The sequence below is a fragment of the Thunnus thynnus genome, chromosome 18, assembly GCF_963924715.1.
Source record: "Thunnus thynnus chromosome 18, fThuThy2.1, whole genome shotgun sequence".
NCBI classification, from domain to species: Eukaryota; Metazoa; Chordata; class Actinopteri; order Scombriformes; family Scombridae; genus Thunnus; species Thunnus thynnus.
This window is the reverse complement of record NC_089534.1, coordinates 7,411,438-7,435,969: the sequence shown is the minus strand read 5'-3', so window position 1 is coordinate 7,435,969 and position 24,532 is coordinate 7,411,438. Positions and strand designations below refer to the sequence as shown.

General features: G+C 39.4%; 1 protein-coding gene across 1 annotated transcript in view; it reads right to left on the bottom strand.

Annotated features, from left to right (window-relative positions):
- Positions 1-29: 29 nt before the first annotated feature.
- Positions 30-24,532, bottom strand: part of LOC137169891 (fap1 adhesin-like) — a 54,330-nt gene continuing 29,827 nt past the window's right edge. Inside the window, exons 13-17 of the mRNA XM_067573302.1 lie at positions 23,784-24,472; positions 19,433-19,652; positions 15,522-15,729; positions 5,518-5,601; positions 30-2,219 (exon numbers count right to left, since the gene is read on the bottom strand). Of these exons, the coding sequence (XP_067429403.1) occupies positions 5,562-5,601; positions 15,522-15,729; positions 19,433-19,652; positions 23,784-24,472 (1,157 nt within the window). The 3' untranslated portion in view covers positions 30-2,219; positions 5,518-5,561. The remainder of the gene's footprint in view (positions 2,220-5,517; positions 5,602-15,521; positions 15,730-19,432; positions 19,653-23,783; positions 24,473-24,532) is intronic.

The following is a 24,532-nucleotide window of genomic DNA, read 5'->3' as shown; positions in this document are numbered from 1 at the left end:
TTTTTTTTTAAAAAAAATGAAGAAAATGCTTTGTCTTATTCAACAGTTTGTATTTGCTATTAATCATGAAACAGAACACATAAATGACAATTTAACATTTTACATAAGAAAAGAAAAATTGGGTTTTGTTTCCCCCCCCAGAAGCAGCGACAAACATCAGTTTATCTGTTGACTCAGAAAGATAAGTTGACTGTTTACATGAACTGTACAAGAGAATATGACGACGATCTTCTAAGTCATGAAAAGGTTGCATTTACACAAGATGTAACTTCACATTCAGACTGTTTTCAACCTTTCAAAGAGAAGGTACTTGTGAATGAAACGTAGCTAAACCTGAGCCAAAGATGTGATTTAAGAGTCGGATGTACTCCAAAAGGGACGGCGGATGAGCGATCAGATCTTTTTAAATGACCTCACATCCAGTACATTACAGCCCTTATAGTGGCCGAAGTTGAAGTTTGATCCCAAAAATACGCTGAATACTTTCACAACAAACAGCCAGTAGCATTCTGGCATTCACAGGACGCTCAGGTTTTGCCAGTTTCCAGTTAATCTTGTGCATCTCTGAGTTTCCAGATCATACAAAGACCTAAAAAATCTAGAGCACTGCAGAAAATAATTACCCCTCATGTCCACTGGATGCGGCTACATCACTTCCTGGTTGTGACATCCCTGCCGTGGTTTGAATGTCCACTGGAAGACTTCAACTCAGACGTGCAGACATGTTTTTATGTTTTACAAACATAGCAGAGCTCTTGTGTTGGATTATATATTGCACAGGTGTTCCTAATAAAGTGCTCAGTGTGTGTACATTCCCAAATAAATTTTCAGTTTCAGACCTGATATGTTAAGATGACGAAGGACAGAAAAGAGGGGACACACAGGTGAGAATGGCAGTAGAGTGTGTCCGTCGTCATTGCAACTGAGCTGAAAAGCACCGCAGTCGCATCCAGTGGACAACGGAGGTCAAACGGTGTACAGACACACCAGGAGGGCTGTTTCACAAAGTCTATTTGAGAGCACTACTCACAAACATCAGTGGTGTCACGTTTAACCAAAGCTCGTCCCTCACAAACAGCAGATACATTCTCAAAGTCCTACTAGTTTCTTGCACGCTTATACATGGGAATCCAATAATGTTGTTGGTTTTGATTAGTGAAATGTGTCAAAATTAATGCAAGAGGAACTTACCTCATGGTGCAGTTTTGGTGAAATGGGCCCCAGGTTGTTAGAAAATACATTTTTTCGGTTGTTTACAATTGGACATAGTCCACAGATTTTTAATGAGCTGTTATGTAAGATGATAATTCTCCTCATTTTATGCTCTAGATCAATGGTTTCCAGCCTTTTTAGCTTGTGACGCTTTAAATTCGGTGAATTAATGGCCCTTCGAAAGGTAACGATTTCTATGAGCTGTGAGCACATCAAGCAAACAAAGTGAGATTGATTAATTATAATTTAATTTTTACTGGCCTTGAGAGGTAAAAAAATCTATCCAGTATTTTGCAGACACAAGAAAAGATAAATGTCCTAAAATAAATAAATAAATAAATAAATAACTGGATTTTATGGAGCAGAAATGTGTTAAAAACATGTTAATCATTGTCTGTGTGTCCCTTTGCAACACATACAAAGTGATACTTATCTCCAGTCCCAGTATATATGAGGTTCAGGTGTCCAGAAGGGTGAGCAACATGCATGTTTGGCTTGCAAGGTGTGTCGGAAAATAATGAAATGGAGGCCAGTGGAGAGGTTGTGGATCAACAAACGGATCTCTGATGCGAGGTTCCTTTACCTTCTATATCTGACAGATTGTTTTCTCATCATTTCAAATCACATCCTGTGTATTTTTAAACAACCTATTCACTACAGAAACACTAACTGAGTCAGCAGACGTGTACAAAAACAGTCCAGGGTCGATCAATATCCGCCCGATCGATGCTGCAGAGTCGTCCGTTGAGCTCCTCTTCATCACGCAGCTGCGGACGAAGGTTGTCCGGCAGTTTTAAAGTGGCCTAAATGTCTGTTTTTTTTCCCCCCCCGGAAGGGAGATCGTCCTCTGATATGACGCCCAGAGCTCTCAGAGGAGAAGCGTACAGTTTGTCCCGCCTGTAACCTCTTCAGCTCCGCGTCATCTGTGATTTTTTTTTTTTTTAATCCCAACATGTGAGGCCTTGACGAATCCCGAGTTCCTGCTGCTGAGTCCTGTTTCATCGAGTCTGCGGGGGAATGAGACTGATATTAAAAGGGCGGCTCCACCGATTTTACATGTTGAAGTCAGTTTACGAGTCATGGGGAGTACTACGCTATCTCTGGATGGATGAGAAAATAACCCTGATGATATCATAATGATGTCACCAGGGTTATTTCAGCTTATGCCTAGACGCTACAGAGAGGAAGTCTACGTTACAGACAGGGTGTGAAGTTTAAAAACGTGGGCTGGAAGGATCTAATGGAAGTTTGTTGTGTTCTCCCATGTGTTTCCTGTGTTTCTAGTCCCCTGTTTGTCTCCCCATGTGTCTGTGTGTGTGTGTATGTGTGTGTGTGGCAGCCACAGCTCCTCCTTCCTCTGGCTTCTCTCTGATTACTGCTGATTCACAGCACCTGCTCTAATCAGCACACCTGCCATCCATCATCTCATCAGCTTGACAGTACATCTTCCCCGGATCATCTGCCACTCTTCACCAGATCGTTCAGCCTGCTGCAGCGGTCACATGCTCTCTGCCGCTCAGTCTTTTTTAATTGAGTTATTTCCTCGTGTTCGATACTTTGTGTACTAGCGTTAATTCTCCTCTGCTGTCAGGATCGTCACCACCTGGTTACTTCTGCCTGGCTGCAGATCAGCCTGCTGCCCACACTAACTCCCTCTGACCCACCTCAGTATACTCCTGTTAGACTGACTCTGTCTGGCCCCCCCATCATCACCATTCTCCTACCTGCTCACCTGCCTCATCCCCTGTGTTGCAATGAATCCCTTTCCACATATAATAATCAACTGTCTCCTAGTCTGCATTTTCGTCCACTCACACCAAGAGAGTTAGAGTTAGCTAGAGACTTAAAGTCAGGATATCTCAGCCTCTGCTGCTTCCATTTCTTTTTGAAAATCTTTCTCTTACACGTCCCCAACCAAGCGAGTGTACTCCTTTTGATAACTTCAAAAATTCAGAACAGGAGTTGAGTAGCTGTCTAGATGAATTAGCAAAGTGTTTCTTCTGCACATTGTGTTTGTATATTCACCAATATTTATGTCACTTTTGTGTACTGCACCATGATGCAATAAATTGCTTTTCTATCCTGATGAGAAAAACACGCTGCAAGTAAAACTCCACATTTTGGCCTAAAAATGTCAATGGAAAATGTTAAACACTATATTGGTTGAAACCAAAGGATACATCTTTTTTTTCATGGTTTGGTTTATAATTTTATACAAGTAAGTATAACATTGTACTCATGAAGATAATTGCCGGGATCTGGGAACATAACATTGCTCCAACAAAGTCTGGTTTAGATAAACTGGTTTGTTTACAACCTATATGATCGTTTTTCTTAACACTTTTATTTTGGAACTAAAATTGAAAGTGAGCGCACCTGAAATGTCGCTAAGAATCCCTCATTGCGCAGAAAAACTGCACGCACACAACTACAGTAGCTACAGTAGCTCAAAGTTTAAAAAAAGAAGTGTCTTTAAACTGTTATGGATGTTTACAACAAACAGTTTGGGGTCTTAATTTTATGATTTGCCTTTGTTTTCTGTTCAAAATAATGTTATCTGACTTGCAGACAACATGATCTTCTTCTGACTTCTTTTTTAATGATGTCAGTGTGTTCCCAGATCAAACAAATTACCTTTTTAATCAGTAAAATGTTGTTATTATTACTGATAGAAACAACTACCAAACCTACAAAATTAACATCCAGGTTGTAATAAACTTAAAAAACGTCACATATTTCTGTCATGACACAATATTTTGAATCTTGTGTTAACGTTTCTGACAAATGGTGATCGTGAAATTTTAGGAAGATTCATAAAATAATTCATAGAATAATGATTAAAAAACACTTGTGGGCTCTCCAAATATCAGAAAGATATTGAGATATATGAGACAGTTTGGGTTTCTCGCAGCATCTAATAAAAGAGGCACCTGCTTCCCCTCCACTAATGTCTGAGGAAATACTGTAATTACATTTTTATGAAACATAATGTTTCATAATTATATCACGCTTCAGGGAAACCAAGCGGTGAAGCTACAGTACTTCACGCCGCAAAAGCCACGTATTTAATAAGTGAGTCATCTGGTAACTACGCTGATAACGAGATAAGATGCGTCAGGATCTGACTCATTAAACTCAGGTGTCAGTGGTTGATTGATCGCATTGATTGAGTTTTTACATGTTGGGAATAGTAAAACAAAAAGCTCAATCATGTGCTAATTTCTGAGGAAAAAAAGGGGGAAAACCCTGCAGTTAGTTGAGTTTTTCAGCAGTTGATGATTTACAGTAAACTGCTCTGAACCAGTGTTGCTGTATTTTACATTTTTATGTTAAGCTCCAGGTTACACTAGCTTTTAACAACAGCAATCGATTGAAATTAAGATTGAACACTGCCTCTATTTTTCCTATAATTATTAGAAAATTATGTGATACTTTCCAGGAAATTATTAGGAATTTACAGACTTGCAAAGTAAAGTGCTATCAATGTTCTCTGTCTTGTAAATTTGGATCCAAACTGCGTCTTTCTCCCTTAAACTGTATCACTGGAAGCAGTTTATCTTCAGTTTCTCTCTTTTCATTTACATGATTCAGCTCTGCAGCTGCAACTTCAGGGCTTCAAAGTCTCTTCCTGAATGTGTCACAGAGTAATTCAGGAGCCAACAGAGTAAAGAGAATAAAGATACTGTACCACAGTGTGATTTGTGTAAAGGTGGACAACCCCAGTAGCGACTACAACGCATCAAATGTGTTTGTTCAGAGCAGAAAAGCTAGCGAGACGTCCCTCTACTGAAGCTCCCTCGCAGCTCAGACCACAAAAGAGGATCACTGAGAAGCAGACTAATCACCCCGAGGTGAGACGTGGACACGGGACAAATCCTGGTGTTTACCCGTCAACGGTGGTTTCTTGATGTTCAGTCCCCCTCCATCCTTTAGGAGGTTTAATTACTCACCATTCAGCTCTGTGTCTGCTTAAACACACAGCTGATGTAAACCAATTTGGGATCTGACTAGCAGGATGGATTACTGCCCAGCAATCTGTCTAAATAAAATGATCATTGGAAGATTATGGCGTGCACATGTTTGTTTTTGGGTTTGGATTTAATTTCCACATCTGTGCAACGTACAAACTTTGAGGTTTTCTCTGGATCGCCTGATAACACTATCACCTTACTCATCTCTACTTTATACAGCCAGGCCTTGCTGAGTGTGCATAGTGGTTTTAACCAGCAGTAACACATGATTGCGGGATGTGGGATTGTGGGATTTAACCAGAACAACCTCGCTCCAGGCGACAAGCCCCCTTACCTTTTGTAGTATTCTCAGGTGCCGTCCAATCCCGATATATTTTCTTAACTGGCGAGGCCTGGGAGAGAATATCTGCCTTTGTGTCTGTAAAAAGAGAAAAATGAAGCAGGTATGAAAATGAACTATAACTACAGTAATTCTGCATATGTGCTGCGACAAGAGTGCACCATGAAGCCAGCGGGAGGACTCCCTTGTCTCTCTGCCTGAAAGAGATTCAGGGAGCAGACACCAGAGGAGACCTGCAAACCGCAAATGTGCTGAAATACAAAAGAGCAGAAGAGAACAGAGGCTGTGGGGAAAAAAAAACACCTCCCAACAGGGAAATCACTGCTGATTACACCCATGTGAAAATACACAGACAATATACCTCAAGGTATCCTTTATTGTTTTAGTCCTCTGTCAAGCACCACATGTCTAACATATGTTCACCGTCCCCAACTGATCTAAAGCTTTTCATTCAGATTTATCTTCACACAATGAAACAGTCCCTTCTGCATCACTGAGTTAAAAAAAAACAAACTGACACTTGGCTCCTGTGAGGATGAAGCCTCAGCACAGTTAACATTTTCATTTTACACTGTTTTATCGTGCATTGTTTGCAATAAACAAGCAGGTGGGGTCTTAAAACATGTTTAGTGTCTTTCTGGAGGCCATTTTGACTTCACACTGCTGCTCAGATCAAACATGAAGCCTTCTGATATCAGATCACAGGAGGTAATTCAAGTGTAAACACTGGCTTGTCTTTCATGGACTGATAAAACACTTGGTAGGTCTGGTGGCTCCAGCAGACAAAACTGTTTCTTAAAAGTGTCTAACAACTAAGATGATCAGAAAGTCTATCTTATGAACCTTAAGCTTAAACCTGCAGTGCTGAACTTTTACATATAAATGAACAGCCGTTACATTCAAGCCCTGCCAAACAAGTTCAGGCAATGCTGATTAAGCCTTTCGCCACCAGGTAAATCTCTCTGTACTTCACAGTATACAGAGTTTTTAATCTGATGTCGGGTTTGACATTTCCATGCTGGCCACGCTGGGCAAAACATGCACACAAAAGACTTCTGCTGGTTGAGCAGCTAACTTCTGGCTAGCTCACTGCTAACCTGAATGGGGATAAAATAATTAATCATCTTCTAGTCTTCTAGACTTTCCAAATGTTATCAGACTGAATACATCAAATTCTGATAATGAAACCAGTCATTTTGCGAGGGTTGTGTGACGCTCAAAACAATTTATCCACCATTTAACAGCCGTAACAGTAGCAACAGAGCAGGCTACAGCAGAGCCTATGATGTAAGCACGTGTCAACAGTGTTTTGTAATTACTCTCACTGCCAGAAGGCAAAGACAAGAGTCCGCACTCCAGCTTTAAGAGGTGTTTCTGGAAAACAACATAATTTTAACCGCTTTTAGAAATTATTGTAGATTAACAAGTGGCTCCTATGCCACTTTTGGGCAGCGGAGACAAGCAGTGAACACAACACTGACATATCATCAGCTTTTAAGTTGATATGTTGAACTGTTCAACTTGAACAGTTGATTATTTCCACATCCAGCAGTTACGGAGCAACGTCATCATTCATTTGGAGTCGTGTTTCTGTCCACCTGGTGAATATAAGTCCAATACTCTTTTAGCTTCGTTTTGCTCTCTACCAACTCCTGAGGGAAATATCTGGCTCTTTAGCTGCTCAATGCTCCACTATGTTCACCAGCTAGTCTACAGCTAACTGTGTCTGTTTGCAGTTTGGTGCTGAGCAGGTAGTGTGCAGTGGCTTTTTACAGCTTTTTCTCTGTAAACAGCTGCCTGCTGCAGATGAAAAACGACGCTATGAGAGCGCTGAGAGTGAACCAAAACAGTAAAGTTGCAGCCAGACAGCTAAACAATGACCTGAATTCACTATAAAGCTCTATAAAGCCAAGGGGAGCTGCAGAGTCACTGATAATTCTCCGTAGGTTCATCACTACGAGCCAAGACCAACACATTACACACTTTGTTGAAGGACTGTGGACTATGAATTGTGCGAAAAATTCTGTGTGAGATCAAACAGGCCGATTTTGGAAATGAAGTGAAACCAGAATCTTGTAATCAAAACAATTCTCCTTAACATTAAATTCAAAAAACCTGGCTGGAACTCATTAACCTGACGCACCAGATGGTCTATTACACAGAATCATCTGCAAAGTTGTCCTTCAAAACTGTTTGGAAAAGGGTAGACACTTTCAAAAAATACTTGGCAGATGACTGAATGAACCATCTGTCTATCACGTCGATTACCATCTTACCTTGCGAGCAGCTGGATACGCAAGATCACACAAGAATCCTCACGGGGACCCTGACTGGTACGAACCACCGGTGGTTCACACATTAGCAGTTTGCAGCAAATGTAAAAACAATATTTTAAGATTATCACTTTAAAACCTGTAAAACCTATAAAAATCTATTAGCCATACCAACCTTCAGCCAGCCAGTAAATTGTATTACAGATAGACTTTATGACTCTACTGTAGCACTCAAGACACATGACTAACAACTTAGAAATCTGTCTGTTACACCAACACTTACATGAGCGAGAACCAAACTAAAACAAATCTCTGTCGGTAAGCCAACACGCGTGTGCTGCCGTGTGCTGCAGGATAAAAACGTGACCTGGAGTACCAGGGGCAAAGGTAAAGGACAAATACCTAAACAACAGCGTTTGGAATAGAAAACTACTGAAGGAGCTTCCCTCAGTAAGTTTTCAGGGAATCTTTTGATTAACAAGCTTTTATCTCGCACCAAAATGAATTGGTTGCTTCTTCCACCGACTCTCTGTGCTGTCAAGCGGCCAAATAAGATTAAAAGGAATGTGCAGCTCTGCAGTATTAACCTTCTGGGTTCTGTTCAGTGTTGACTGCTGTTTTCTGTTTCTCTGTCCTGTTCTTGGCAGGTCTGGACGCAGGATTAGTCCAAACAGGGTTCAGTGTTAATGAAAGGTGGCAAATCCAAGACAGACAGCAGGGGGACGACTGCAACCCCCAAAGAACCCCTCCAATCCCCCAGACGAGACAGAAAATCTGCTGATACTTTAAATTTCACAGTGGAAACCAGCTGCAGTTTTTTTCCACTGCTGGTACATGTAGAACTGATCAAATATTCACATGGAGTAAACCCCGGTGGTTTCAGTTTGAAGAAAAATTACTCTACTTAACTGCTACCACACACATACACACACGCGAGTGAAGACATTCAGTGTATCGACTAAATGTCAGTAAATTAAATGTCTAACGTTGCTTTAGGTGATTTCAAGTCATCCTTATCGTTTGCAGCCACTAGCATGCAAATCTGCTCTTTTCACTCTGCTCTGTTAGTGTCCTTTACTGTAGAGTAGTTATTTAAAGACACTTGAATTCGTGCCAAACAAGGAGCCAAGTTGATATTCCTAAAAAGATATATTTTATTGTCATTTTATGTAAATCTTTTTGGGATAAAAATACATCGACAGAAAGCATTTTCTAACTGTCAGATAAAAACTGTGTCTCTGAAATGTTAGTTATTAAGGAATGAAAAACAGTTTTGCTTGACAGCCCTTCATCTTTTTTTAAATTTACCTTATCGGTTATGAAAAAGATTCATTTACATGTACTGTAAAATCACATAATTAAAAAAAAAAAAGATTTCATGTTGTTCATGGAGCAAGTTTTGAGACACAGCAGCTTCATTAAAGGCATCAAAGCTGTAAGCTGTTGGTTTGTTCTGGTCTGAATCAGTGGAGGAGTTGGTAAACTTTAAACATTAACTGAACCAAAATCCATCATTAAAAACCAGGTGAGAGCGTTCTCTCCTCTCATTGGTCAGATTAATTGTTAATGTAAACACAAGAAGAACACAAGAAGATCCTATCTGCCAAATATCATGAGAGAAATGTACTTTGTCATTAGTCCATTTTGGACCTTTATTCATTCTCCGGCTAGCTGTTAGCAACTGTTGAGTTCACTCAAACTCGCTGCCTTGTAGTCAATCAGATGGAGGTCGGATCACATTGCCACCGCAAACAAACTCCAGAATTTGTTGATGAGTGGACTGAGACTACTTCCTCTAGAGGGTCTTTGTGCTGTGGTTTTGATTGAAGTATGACTGTACTGTGTTCAGATCTGCCCAAACGAATCGTACCAAAGAGGAAAACCAACCAGACTCACATTCAACCGGTCTAAACTACACAGGTTTGAAAACGCCCTAAAGCTTGGTAGAGACCGTCCAGATTCAGCCCAGTTTTAACCACAAATTGGTCACCCCCAACTGATTTTAGAATCGGGCCGAATTTCTGCCAGATTGGTTGTCGTTTTATGTGCAGTTTGAGGTCACGACGCCCGATTAAACATCTGAACGATCAATGATCTGGTTCTCGGATGATTAGTTGGATTTCTGGCATTTCTTGCAGTTTGAGTAGTCCCTCGGTCCGATTTCCCACAATTCAGCATAAAGTTACCTCAATACACAAGTACATAAGTATAACAAACCAGAGAACGCATTATGTAGATAGAATCTACTGTGAGCAAACTTAATCAAGCTTTGGGGTTATTTCCGTACAAAGTGAAGCGGCTAAAAGTAAAACTGACTTTCTCTTTGTTTACAACAATTTTGAGTATGCAGCAATCTTGTTTGAAGGGAACTTTATTGAAATTGTCAAAGGATAAACCTGTGAGTGGCAGTAATGTGTGGGCAAGACATCTAGTCTGCTGGAAATCCATACGAAGAAGAAGAACCTATTCATGTGTAGTGTGAGTTAACATAACATACACGATTAATAAAAAACGCAGTGTATGCCCACCTTTATGCACCATCCAAATCAAAATATCTCAACTAACTATGAGCCAGATTGAAAAAAAACAGAATAATGATGGTCCCCAGGAGAAGCCTCCTAATGATTTTGCTGACAGCGCCACCATCAAGCCACATTTTCCGCAATATCTAAATGCAAATCTTGTTGAGACTTTATATTGCAGTTTGTTGTTATTGTAGTTGTTTTATTGGGAGTTCATTAGTTCATACAGGTGTTCATGATATTGCACTCAGCCTGATAACCTCAGTAGCATCTCATCAGAGGCTAAATAATGATTCAGAAAATGAAATTGTTCCTGTCTGAGAGTCCAACAGACCTGAAATGATAATAAGAATGTAACCTAAAAATATCTCTCCAAAAGGTTGAGATGATGGGAAATTAATGCCTCAACAGAAAAATCTCTGTCATGAGCTGAGGTGCTAAAGTCTAACAAGGTTGAAATTAGATTTTTCTGGCAGTAGAAAAGAGCAGCAACTGTGAGCCAGGAGTTAATAAAAGAGATGCTTTCTCTCCGTTAAAAATCAACTTAGCATTGATTTACAGTGGTGACTTCTGGAGATGTGAGAGAAAGATTTGTCTGTATGTGAGAGTTGAACTGTAGCACAGGCGAGTGAACACAAAAAAAGACAAACAGAAGACAGAAAAAAGAACAAAGAGTACATAAAAGTGTAGCTTTTTGTTTCTTTGCTGACCTCTAAATGTGTTCAAACTGGGCCTGAAGTGAAATTTAGCACACAAAGTGAACAGAAAGTGGACGTGAAAAGACTGAGACTGACGCAATTTGAGGAAAAGATTTGTTTGGTCTTTAAAATGTCAGAAAAGTTGTGAAAATTGCCCTTCACAATCTCCTGATGCCCCGGCTGTTATCTCCAAATCCAACCAACAATACCAAACCAAATCATTCAATCAGCAAATATTAACATTGGAGAAGCTGGAGCCATTGAATTTTGGCCATTTTATCTTAAAAAAACCAATGAACTATACAAATCGTTTGATACATTTTCTTTTGATTGACCACAGTAACTGATTAATTGACTAAACATTTCATATATAGTTTAGAAAAACAGAGAAACCAGAAGGAAATGATAGAAACTACTGGGGATCCAAGTAAGCTTTGAGCTGTCACACAAACTGCCTTTGTTACCAAGCTAGAAATGTGCTTTTGTTATGTTATGTTAGGTGAAAAATTAGAAAAAAGTACTTTACAAACACAATTTTCTAAGGGTGTTAAGTTACTTTTTAAAACACACTCCTTAAGACCACAGTGGTCTGCTCTGTGGTCAAAAACATTCAGTGAGTTTATTCAAAGATAAATCTGGTGATATTCTGTATTTTTCTTGTTGTCAACAAATCCCATGAAAAGTCCAAAACCAACAATGAATCGATCTACCAAGAAGTTGTTATTGCTATATCTTATTCCTCTGTGCCCAGACCTCCATTGTTGAACAAAAACTATTAAAAACACGTCAATGATCCACACAGCTGCACTGGGTGACATGTTCCTTCATCACCGTGAACACAAACTGTAGTTTATTTTGACACAATCCCACATACGATGTCCTGCTGCCAGAAATACTCACTAGAGCACCAGATGTGGATTCATCTGCTACTGAAAATAGTCCCCAACAAATGCACTATCCAAGGTTGAATCAAGGGCAACTGGACTTGGTTGAAAATACCTGGGGATGTTTCACCTCTCATACAAGGGTACATTCCTCACTGCATTGGACTGCACACACTAGATTGCTTTTCTTGTGTTTGGGTGTGGGGTCTTTTGGATGGGTCAGTCTTAGTGTGTTGCTGGGTTTGAAAAACACAGGGATGCAGTGTTTGTTGAAAATCCTCCTGAGTTTCTCAAATACTCCAGACACATAAGGAATGACAATGTTGTTGCGTTTATTCTTCTTTTCTTCACCACCTGCAGTGTTCATATTCTTCCTGGATCTTGTGGCTGTTTTCACAAAGGTCCAGTATCCACAAGCTTTAAGAAAAGCAATCTCGTACGTGCACAAACTCGTATATCGGGGAAACTAAACAACCATTAAGCAAAGGCATGGCTCAACGCAGGAGGGCCTGCTCCACAGATCAAGACTCAGCGGTTTACCTACACCTGAAAGATAAGGGTCACTCTTTCAAGGACAACAATGTACATATTTTGGTTAGGGAAGAAAGATGGTTTGAAAGAGGCGTGAAGGAGGCCATCTACGTCGAAGAAGGGAAAACATCTCTCAACAGGGGGGAGGTATACAACACCCTTCCCAGGAGACAACCATTCACATTTGGCCTCAGCTGACTCCAACGACTCTTAATGACTGTTTCTACAACAGCCAGGAGCACTAACGAACCCAGTGGTATCAATGACCTTGATAACGACCCCACAGAGATTAAATCCCTGGGACTCCACACCAGTCAGTTAGAACTGAAGAAGCCCTTTGGATGAGATGCAAAACGTCTTCAAGTACCTTCAACCAAGTCCAGTTGCCCTTCAATTCAACCCTCCTTGGATAACCATGACCTGGATGACTGACAGTCTTTACAGACAACATACGCACTATTTCCCTCTGTTTGAGTGACATTTGTAAAAACTACAGTGGCCAGTGAAACTATATATTTGTGAGGTGTTTTTAAAGATGCATGTCTCCAGTAAGAAACAATGACCTTGGAGCTGAGAGCCACAGACAGAGTGGAGAAGTCAGAAAGCATTGAGAGACAGACTAACAAATTGTTGGTTTTGGTCTTTTCATGGGGTTTAATCAAGTATAAAACTCGCCTTATCCTTAAAGTCTTTCAACCCTGTCGACCAAACTTTCTGAATGTAAACAAAGTCTCCTTGTCTATACGCGTCACAGTCTAGAAAGTGCTGCGGCTCCCTACAGGGCAATTTATGAAACAGTCCAAGCAACAACTTTTAATTCAGTTAAAGTTTCATAATTGAATAAAATCTCCGGAGGACAAAAAGCTTTGTGAGTGAACTGACACACAATTAATGAACCACAATATTAATTAAGCTTTTGGACAATATGAGCTTTTGATGAATGCACCGATATTGTTTAATCAAGACTGTAGATAGGCAAAATTAAAAACTTTTCACTTTGCCGTTGACACTTGCCAATCAACAAGGTCTTTGTCAGTGCAACGCCTACTTTTAGGATAAAATTCATCCACCTAAAGCTTTGTGTGAGTAAATCCAGGGGTTGCTGTCAATTATTTTTCCGGGTAAATACTAGTCTGTAAAATAAAAAAATAGTGAAAAGATGTGCATTGCAACTTCCCAGAGCCCAAAGTGACATCTTAATATGTTTTATTTTGTTCAACCAGCAGTCCAAAACCCAAAGATGAAAGTTTCCAATGATATGACACAGGAAAGCAGCAAATCCTCACATCTGAGAGGTTGCAATTAGAGAATGTTTGGAATTTTTTTCATTATATTTGCTTTTGCTCATCGTTTCAGCTCTAGTTGTTTTGTGGCAGATGGTTTTACTGACTAAAGAGACACGATTTCTAATGTGGATCTTTATCTTGAACAACAACAACATCCTGTAAGTTTCTACCTAGAAGATTGTTTGGGCCAAACCTTTTCTTGCCAAACATCAGTGCCTTTCTAGAGGGTATTTTGTGAGGATATAACCAAACCTGCTGAGCCACAGTTGCCTCGATCAGCCTAAATTCTGAGGGTGCAAGTACCAAACTCATCTGTTAGGCTCGACCTTTGAATCAATACAAACACATTCAGTTGTGGGACAAAGTCCAGGACAACATCTGTTTCTATTTAGAAGATTGATTTTTTAAAGCTTGATACCAAAAAATACTTTTTTCAATACCGTGCCTTGAGAAATATTGACAATTTTTTTTTTCATTTCACAAAAGAGGCCAAAGTCAAAGTGGCCCTGAGGTGCAAAACACAACAACACTGGACAACATAACTGAATATACAACTAAATTCTCGCAAAACAAAATGATAAAACTGAAAATACAAGGACATTTGAGAAAACACATTAGCAAAAAAGAAAAAGCACAACAACATATCATAAAAAACTCTAACAAAGCAGAAAATGCAACATTTCACAAAATATATTAACAAAATTGAAAACACAATTACATTTAACAGAACAGAAAACAAACACATACAACAAAGCAGATGTAAAGTGTTGTATGGACCTCAGGGCCACTATAGAAAGTTTTCAGTGTTACAAACACATTTCGGTCAGACCCAAAGAAGATTTGAAGGTCGATAAGCAGCCCTATTTCTACTGTCAACATCAGTAATGTGATCCATGAGGCATCAGATGCCATGATTGTTTACAGTCCTGATGCTGAAAGTCACGTCATGAATAAATTTAAGGTACTGTGATCACCAAATCTGACACAGTGACCTTCTCTGAGGACATAAATGTCATGTAGTCTGATCCCAGCATTATTTTTCAGTGCCTTATAAAACATACTTTGAATTATCTTGTGTATTAACTGTGCAATAAAATAAACCTTCTTTGTCTTGAGAGATTTTTGTTTTCAGTGTTCAGCTCTTGTTGCAGGTTTTCCAGATGGACGACACTGACTGGACGATATCTGAGGCTACGTTCACATTACAGGCCTTAATACTCAGATCTGATCTTTTTGTGTTGATGGTTCACATGCATGTTTCTAAGTGACATGTATCTGGCTCTGGTCTGAACACCACTGAGGTCCTAAACTGCCACACATGCGCAGATTTAACTGAAATATGGGCTGCAGACACACAAGAATAACAACAGTAAAGTCATTTGTGCAACAGTCAAATCATAAACATGGATGACACAGCTGTGATAAGCTTATGATAAGTTCTTCCCAGTTTGGTTTGAATAGGAGCTTCTCCGTAAATATCCAACAAATTTGAAACTTCCTCGTTTTTCCATTGACCTTCATCACTGTTGTTGCTCTCCTCCATGTTTATTTTTACTGGGCACAAAATGACAATGACAGGCAATATGTGTAGAGAAATGTGATGTTAAAAAAAAGTCCAATCTGAGCGTTCTGACAGCTGTCGGCCAGAGATCGAAAATGAATCAGATGTAGGACCATATATGCAAGTGGCCCAGATCTGATTTAAAAAAAAAAATCAGATTTGAGTCACTTGAAGGCAAAAAAATCGGATTTGGGCCACGTCATCATGTAACGTAGCCTGATATTTCTAAAACTACTAGTTTACCTGCACACGGCTCCATGTCCTCGAACTATATGACACTCCCCTCCTTGACAGTAGTCTGGCTGGAGGACACACACGCTCTGACAGGGCAAGCCGTCCACCGACTGGTAGCCCGGCTCACACAGACACTGAGCCTCCTTCGTCCGGCCGTTCACCACGCAGCTAGAAAACTCGTCGCAGGCCATGAACTTGCAGGGATCGGCCTGATCAGCTGTGAGAAGAGGAAAAGAGGGAGAAAGCATAGCAGACATTAGTATTCATGAAATGTGTGTCCGCGCCTCCTCTCTCCAGGAGGTACTGAGGAGTGTTTGATTTTAATGAGATCCTCAGCTCCTGGTCTGCATTGAAATGTAAGATTTAGCCTTTGGCGTGGACAGCTTCCGAGACTAAACGTCAGATGCACTCTGGGGAAATTAGAATGTTTGGAGGGTTTCATGGTCGTGGATGAGATGTACATCATGTGATGCCACAACATGTGGTCAGTATCTATCCGTTTAGCTGTAGATCATTCATATCTCCACAAGTATATGTGTGTGTGTTTGTGTTTGAGTCAGGGCTTCGACATGGACGCACAGAGGGAGACAGGAACTACAGCTTCACTGGTACATCGGCCAGGGCCATGTTATCGGCCATTTTGATCTTATCACAGATATATTAACATCAGTATATGTTGACTGATAAGTAACAAGACATGTCAGTACAGAAACCAGAGACCACCTCTGTTCATGATTCTTTAATAAGTAAAATTCAAAGATACTTATCAAAATATTTATGTTGTGCATTTATGTTAAATAGGGCTGCGACTAATGATTATTTTCATCATCGATTAATCTGTTGATTATTTTCTTGATTAATCGATTAGATGTTTGGTCCATAAAATGTCAGAAAATGGTGAAATATGTCGATCACTGTTTCCCAAAGCCCCAGGTGATGTCCTCAAATGTCTTGTTTTGTCCACAACCCAAAGATATTAAGTTTACGGTCACAGAAGACTAAAGAAACAAGAAAATATTCACATTTGAGAAGCTGGAACCAGAGAATTCAGACTTTTTTTCTTAAAAGATGACTCAAAACAATTAATTGATTGTCAAAATAGTTGGTGATTAATTTAATAGTTGGCAACTAATTGATTAAACGACTAATCGTTGCAGCCCTAATGTTAAAAAGAGCATTATTGGCCGATTTACTGCAATCAGCAGTCAAACATCAACATCAGCCCTGGCCTCTAAAATCCAGTATGAGTCACGCTAAAAACATTTAAAAAGAGTCATTCTGCATGATGAGAGTATTGTCAACAAAATGTACTTCACTTAACCCTGCATTAATGGGTTTTTGGCCACTTGTGGGAAGCACAACAATATATTATTCATCACTATGGAAAGTTGATATGTCAAACATGTTAGCAAATGGTGGCCTATTTATATCCTGCAGTTACAGAGCAACATTATGATTCATTTAGAGTCGTGTTTCTGTCCATCTGGTGAATGTTAGTCCAATACTCACTCTCCTTTTAGCTCAGGTTTGGTCTCCACCGACTCCTAAGAAAAATATCTGGCTGTTTAGCAGCTAAATGTTCCACTCTCTTCACCAGCTAGTCTTTAACTTTGTCTGTCTGCTGTTTGCTGCTGGGCAGGTAGTGTATAGTGGTGTTATGAAAGCTTGTTTGCTGAAAACTGCTGCTACTGCTGATGCAGGTTGAACTGAGACTGAACCAAAATAGTCATTTGGGGACCAAAAGAATTAATGAAAAAATGCTATAAAGCTCTCTAGAGCCTCTGTGGGTCTCTGTTAGTTCACTACAAGCGACTCCTTTGACATTACATATAGTATTTGCCAATTACTAGCAAGTACTAAACACAAAGTATACCTGAGGCTGATGGAGATTTTAGTTTATCTGGGATTCTAACCAAATAAAATTCCAACCAAATGATGGTGCTAAAAGCAAGTTATCCTGATGGGAACATGAATATCTGTACAAAATTAAATTTTAAATTTTAAGGTAATCTATACAACAGTTGTCAAGACATTTTACTTAAAACGAAAAATATCAACCTCATGGTGGCACTAGAGGAAAACTTGGGGGATCATCAAAGTCATTAGGATTCATCCTCTGGGGAACATGAACGTCTGTACAAAATTTCATGGCAATCCATCCAATAGTTGTTGAGATATTTCAGTATTTCAGATATTTCAGCACAACCCCACTAGCATGGCTAAAAATATTCATAAAAGCGGCTTAAAGTAACATTTTGAATGTGTGACTTACTATTAATGGAGTGTTTTCATGTCATTTAATGGTATTGCAACTTTAATAAAGTGTAAATTCAAGTGTAGATAAGAGTAATACATGTCTGTGTTTTATAACAACCAGCCAATTGTACAAGAGTATTGTTTCACCAAGAAATTGATCCCCAATCAAGATTTTGCTGAAACACAATCAGCCACCTGTGAGGTAGTGGATGTTGCAGCAACACTTCCCATCTCTGCAGCTCACTTCTCATCTTCATCACTATTATTCCAGCACTATTATGTTCTGTATAGTCCCACTGTGTATTGGTGGATTTGACATATAGACCTAATTACCGAGTCTATTTCTTTGTGATCTCTGCTCTCTGCCTCCATCTCATCTGTGGAGAATATCATAATACAAAGCTTATCGAGCATGAGACGCATACAAAGAAGCACCGCTGATACAATAATGTGACTTATCATAAGATGCTGGCTTGTGTTGTCTCACAGACATAAAAAGCTATTGTAAGACATCACTGTACTGTAGCTGTATCAAGTTTACTGTTTTCCACCAGTGTGAAATTAGAAAAATACAGTTGTATGCAATAAAGATTATGGGACATAAAACTAAACATTTAAGGCCATTTCCCCATATACCAATTAAGTATAGAAAAAAATAAAATTTTATTGATATACACTAAAAAATGCATTAAATTGGTTCAACTGTAATCTAGGAAATTAGCCATTAAGGGCTTCTTGTTTATGTAGAGCTTTCTGAGAAAATATAACATAAAGAAAACCAAATTATTGATGAGCTCATTATAGTTTGTAAAATGAAAAAAGTCTGTCTTTGTGGTTAGTACTGGTTTCTAGGACTGCAACAATTAATCAATTAGTTGATCAACATAAAATGAATCTAATGCAGTCTAATGCAATAGCCCTGCAATGAATCCTTCCTGCATCAAGGTTATAATGCTCAGTTTCTATTTGATCTGTTTTGGAGAGGCCTACGGGCCTTCATCATGAAATTTCACCAGATCAAGTATCGTGTTTCACTTTGCAGGCAGGAGAATATTATGTCAATATTGCTTCTTCATCATTAAGGAGAGTCTACATCAGCAACCATGCGTCAAGCCTGTTCTAGCAGCAGCTATTTGCCTGCTCTTAAACTACTAATATTTTTTAAAATATATGTAGACCATAATAAAATTTCATAGTGCTAGAGGAGTGAGGTATTTAGAGTGGAAATAAGTGTTTGTAGAGCAAAACAACAAAACTACCAACATTTAACCTGTTCAACTGTTATTTTTTCCCTTAAATTCCCCTCAAGCTCAAAAAGGAAAAGTTACTCCTGTCTGTCTGACTATCATTTCTATATTTTGTAAGAGCTTATTCCACCTCTTCATATAAGCTACATGATTTTTACAGTGAGTTTAATATTCAATCCCAAGACTCAGTGTTTTTATGGCTACACCATTCCATCACATGGAAATATTTGATATGTTTTGTGTATCAGTTTAAACACATTTTCCCAAAAGTCAGCCAGACATATTTGGTATCTCTGGAAACTCTGGATCTCCAGTACAATTTAAAATGTAATTTTAAGTTCTGTGGGTTTGAACAAAGTTTGGACAAGTTTGTAATGATAGAGACTGAAGGTTAAAGAGGCTAATGTTTTTTTATACCTGGTTCAATGTCCAGAGAGTGGGTGTCGATCTGGATGTGCAGGTTCTGGGCAGCAGCGGAGCAGAACTCCTCCAGGACACAGTGGACGGCCTCAGTGATGTTATACGGCACCGACTTGGCAAACTTCATCTTGCTGTTGATGACTACGCTGCCTTTCCTGAAGTTGAGAATCTCCAGTTTCTTGAAGCCGGTCAGGTTTGCCTGCAGGTAAGGCATTAGCTGCAAAGAAGCAGAAAAAAACATTAGATAAATAAAGCTGTAAACATAGCGTTCTATCATATGCAGAGCAGACGGTCACACTGAGCCTGATTGCATCCTGCTACAAAACACAAGAGCCACAGACTCTGAACAACAACCCACATTAGCTTTCCTGCTAAAGTCTCCTTCTTATCTAACTTACAAACATGAACACACGTCTTGTCCTGCACCTTAGCTTGCTGAACAAGCCACCAAACAAGCATTCACTGGGGAAAAGTGCACTGCTAACGTCAATTAGCAGGCGAGACAGCTATTTAGCTGCTCAGGTGCAGCACATTGAACAGCATGTAAACATACCTGCGAATGTCGCTTCAGACCCGTTAGGTTCTAGTGTGGTTTTTAATCTTTAATGCCACTGCTAACACCACACTGTCTGTCCATTATTTGTAGCTACAGCAGTTTGTTTACTTTGTCTATCATTCAAACGCCTGCTGCTGTTAATCAAACATGCCCCTCCACCTGACTGACGAAAAAAGGAGCATTTCTGATATTTCCCCAAAGACCTTTTTTCATATTGTTGATATTGTTGATATTATTTTTGACTGCAAAAAGGGCCGACTAAATGTGATTTTTGTTGGACTTTAATATTTCTGTTTTGTGCACTCCTATTAAAAAACCAAACTGTTGTCAGTTATATTGGGATCTTAAAATGCTAACGGAAAATTGTGAGGTTTCATGCTCTTAAATTACAGACATACCTCACAACACCTAGTCAGACAGCTGTTTGAATCTCAATGAATTCAAATTTATCAGTGAAAGTTATTATTTCATACATTTCACAGATATTTATTGTCATTTTTGCATGAAAGCAGCAGTAGGAAATTTATTTTGTTGCTTCTATGTGTCTGTATATGTGTGTGTGTGTGTGTGTGAATAATGTATCCTGAAATTCTAAAAATGTTTATAAGTGGTACTGGTAGCGACTGCCACTGATGTGATAATGTTGTTTATGGAGGAGATGCAGTTAAGCAGCACACTGCTTGCTGAGATGAGTAACGGTGGCTTCAGTTTGTTTCACTTATCTGTTTTCTTCACTTATTCATTCTATCATCAAGGTCACTTTCTTTAGAGAGAGTTCCAATCTCAAAACAGACAGCATATCAACAAATTAGTATCTCTCAGAATCCAGTTAAACTCACAGAAAACGCTTCAAAAAGCCTCAGAAGTTCCACATTTCTACAGAGCACACAATTATACTGAAAAAAAACTGAAACACTCAACAATTTTGTTTCCATAATTCCCATATGGCCGTACATAATTACCTCTTTTGATGCAGTTAACAAAACTGTTCAGCAAAATGAATAATAAAATCTTTTCAGAAAATGTGGGTCTCCAAAGGATTTAGAGCACTTTTTTTTTTAATAAGGCAACATATAAGCCTGAACCAATATATTCTATTCATGTGATAATTACTGAGTTTCAGTGTTTGGATTGATTTTTTTTTTAATCACTGTCAGGGATAAGCAACAACAGACTTGAGGACACTGAGACAAACCTGGTGGCTGAAAGGATGCTGTTTTGATTCCTCATGTTAAACAGACAAATAAAAAACCTTCTTAAAGCTCCTCCTGTGGTCCTTGTACCCTTCAGCAAGGCATTTATCCTTAAAATGCATCAGTCCAGAGGCTGGGCAAAGACTTTTGTGACGCAGTTTACTCAGAAGTTTGGTTGCTTGATCTAATTAAATAAGTTTAATGCAGCAGGTTGTTCTTGTGAAGCTGAGTAAACACCGTTAGGACAAGAGATAAAGCGTTAAGCATCTTGACAGACAGTTTCAACATTTATTTTCACACTTTGAGACTTTGAACTTGCTACAGGGCACCTTTGGAATAAAAGTTCAAATTGAAAATATTTTTGGTAGCCAAAGTGCAGTGCATTTTATTCAGGTCTGAGTAGGTGAAACATCCAGAGACTACAACTTACACAAAACGCTGCTGCCAGGCTTTTAACATGTTCAAAGAAAAGCAACCTGCTCACTTCGTATGAGCCTGATCCGCTTGCAGGGCCCTATCAATGGTTTCTAAATCACTAGAGGGTGACTGGACCTTTGCTGTCCGAGCCCCTCAATTGATTTTTATTTTATGGCTTTTTCTTAAGTGATGGTAATTGCCTCTACATTTGCTCCTCACTCTCTGCCTGCATGCAGGCTAAATGCAAAGATTAATCGAGGTTATAACAAAGACACATGTTCCGATTGATTTTTGTTTACTGTGATTTATTGTCATGTTTAGAACATGTTCTGAGGCTCAGAGGGACACAACGCTCTTAAAGATTGTTTCTTTATTTATCTAATGAAGGTTTGCTGGCCGTGCTTGAACTCTCTCAGCCAGTTCATTTATATTCACACCTGGGAGCGTCCTGCTAGAACAGCAGCCTTCTAATAGTGCACACTGGGAATGGCCCAGTACGAATGGTTTACTGATGAATCATTGCTGTTTGATATGAAAATGTATCCACAACAGAGAAGACTCATGGCATGTCAACAAATATAAAATATGTCATTTTTTTTCAAGGCTCTTAAGACATTTGGTGAGTCCTTGAACACAAATGAATCACATGAATGGAGAATAAAACACACAGAGGAGCTTTTGTGCCACAATCAATTGTGGTTTTGTGCATCTTAAATACAGGAAAACACTTACATTTAACCCTGGGCCTTATTGCTCATTCCACCCTTTATCTACAGAGGAATCTCTAAAGAGTCTCCTCACGTCTTAGCTTTACATGCATATATTGTTATATGCACACATGCACATATTGTTATTTCTTCTTATTCTAAGAATGATGAAGACCGACCACAATAGAGGTTACAGATGAAGGCTTGATTAAACAGCTGCTAATTCCAACAAGTCATACATCAATGTCTCAGTCCACAACAGCTGAATTAACTACTCAGTCTTAGTTAATCTACAGTAAACGTTTAATATTTGATCATCAGAATTTCCATAACTTCCCGCAAAAAACAGAGTAATTAATCGAGAAAATTATCATTAGATTAACCAAAAATATCTTTATATTTTTATTTTCTCATGCATTTATAGAGATGTATATATGTTCTATTTCTGAATATCTGATTTTGAAAACAAAGTACTCCAAATGCAGCCGAGTTCAGAGGGAGTTTTCTTAATGAATTTAAAGAAAAGCTTTTCATCACACAGCGCTGCCACTCTGATCCAACTGATTCAAACCAGCCGAGCACAAGCAGCCAAAAGGGCATCTAAATTAAACTGCTGCCTCTCTGCTTATTGAAGGGATTTACTCACTTGTTTAGGGAGGAGTGCTAATCAGAGCTGCATTCAAGTGAGAGTAACTGGCAATAATAACAACCTTAGTAAAAAAAAAAGTACCTGATAAAAGTGGTGGGAATAAGAGTTGAGCTCCTGTCTTGAGCACTATTTGATTTAAGATTTTGACTCAAGAATGTTGATAGTTGCTAACAATATGAAAATGCAAATGTGATGAAATAGAGCCTTTAGACAAACCTAGTTAAATGTCTCAAATTCATGAAAGGTTAAACTGATGCTGCCGCCGTCTTGGTTGGCATTTCTCCCACAAGGAGTCGTCTTCATCTATTTATGACTGCATTCCCATTGCATGTTCTGCTTGCCTTATTCATTTAGCAGAATCATTGTTTGTAGTAAAATGAAGACTGTATACCTATATCTACCTGCCTGAGCTTGAAATAATTCCCTCACTTTCTCTCTTCATCCAAAACACCAAAACATATCCATTAACAACAATCTGAATCTGCAGGTCTGACTCGCAGGGGTTCTGCACAACACTTTCAGAATGAAAACAAAAACATCTCAACTACTGCAACTGCCTTTATATGGGAGTCAGTCTCTGTCTCTTCTGCAGGTGGTTTAAACTGCTCACTGGTATATAGAAGAGAGATCAGATCACCCTGATACTGGCCATTTTAAGATTATTCTGTACGTTTTTAAAGCTATGCATGGTTTGGCACTAGCCTACAATTCTGTTCCACATTCCCAGTCAAAATCCAAAGGTGACTGAGCTTTTTCTATCATTGAATCATTGATACAATGTGCACTCTCAAAAATTAATTACAATTAATTTTCTTCTCCTACTCACCACATTTAAGAAGGTGCTCTCCAAGGATCTGTATTCAGACGACGTCTTGTTGAAGAGGTCCTCTGAGAAGTCCATGTTGGTGACGCGCAGGCTGAAGAACACCACCAGCTCCCTGCCATGGCTGGCTGTGGTCATGGCGGGCGTAGTCAGGTATCTCACTGGAGGCGGGACTGTGACGCTGTTGGAGGGGTGTTCCTCAACCACTGTCGGGAAGCCACTCGCCTCGTCCGGCAGCTCGTTTGCCTCCGTCACTGCCACGTCTATTTGGTCCAGCTCCACCGCCAAGTCTTTTATAGTCACATCGATGACGTCTTCATTAGTGGCCGGTGGGCTAGTTTGGCTTTCAACTACTTCCTCTACTGCTTCTTCTAAGTCTTCATCCATAATTACGATGCTTGGCTCAATTTGCTCCAAGTCTTCCTCAGGCTCTGTGCTGTCATCCTCTGAAGACTCAGGAGCAGAGGAGATTACAGATTGCTCCACTACCTCAAAGAGTCCAGAGTCTATATTTGGGCTGGGTGAGGACACTTCAGACTCGAGAGAAGTTGCTGGAGGTGTGGGGAAGAAGTCTGAAACCGGTACTGCTGTTACACTTTCAGGGGATGAATCACTTTCTTGTGTCTCCTCCAGCAAGTCTTCTTTGACTTCAGTGCCCTCTGATGTGTCTTGCTTGTCTGGAGCTGTCACCTCTTTGAAATATCAGGTAAAAAGACTGAATTAAGTCATGAGTTCTCACAAAGGATTTCCAC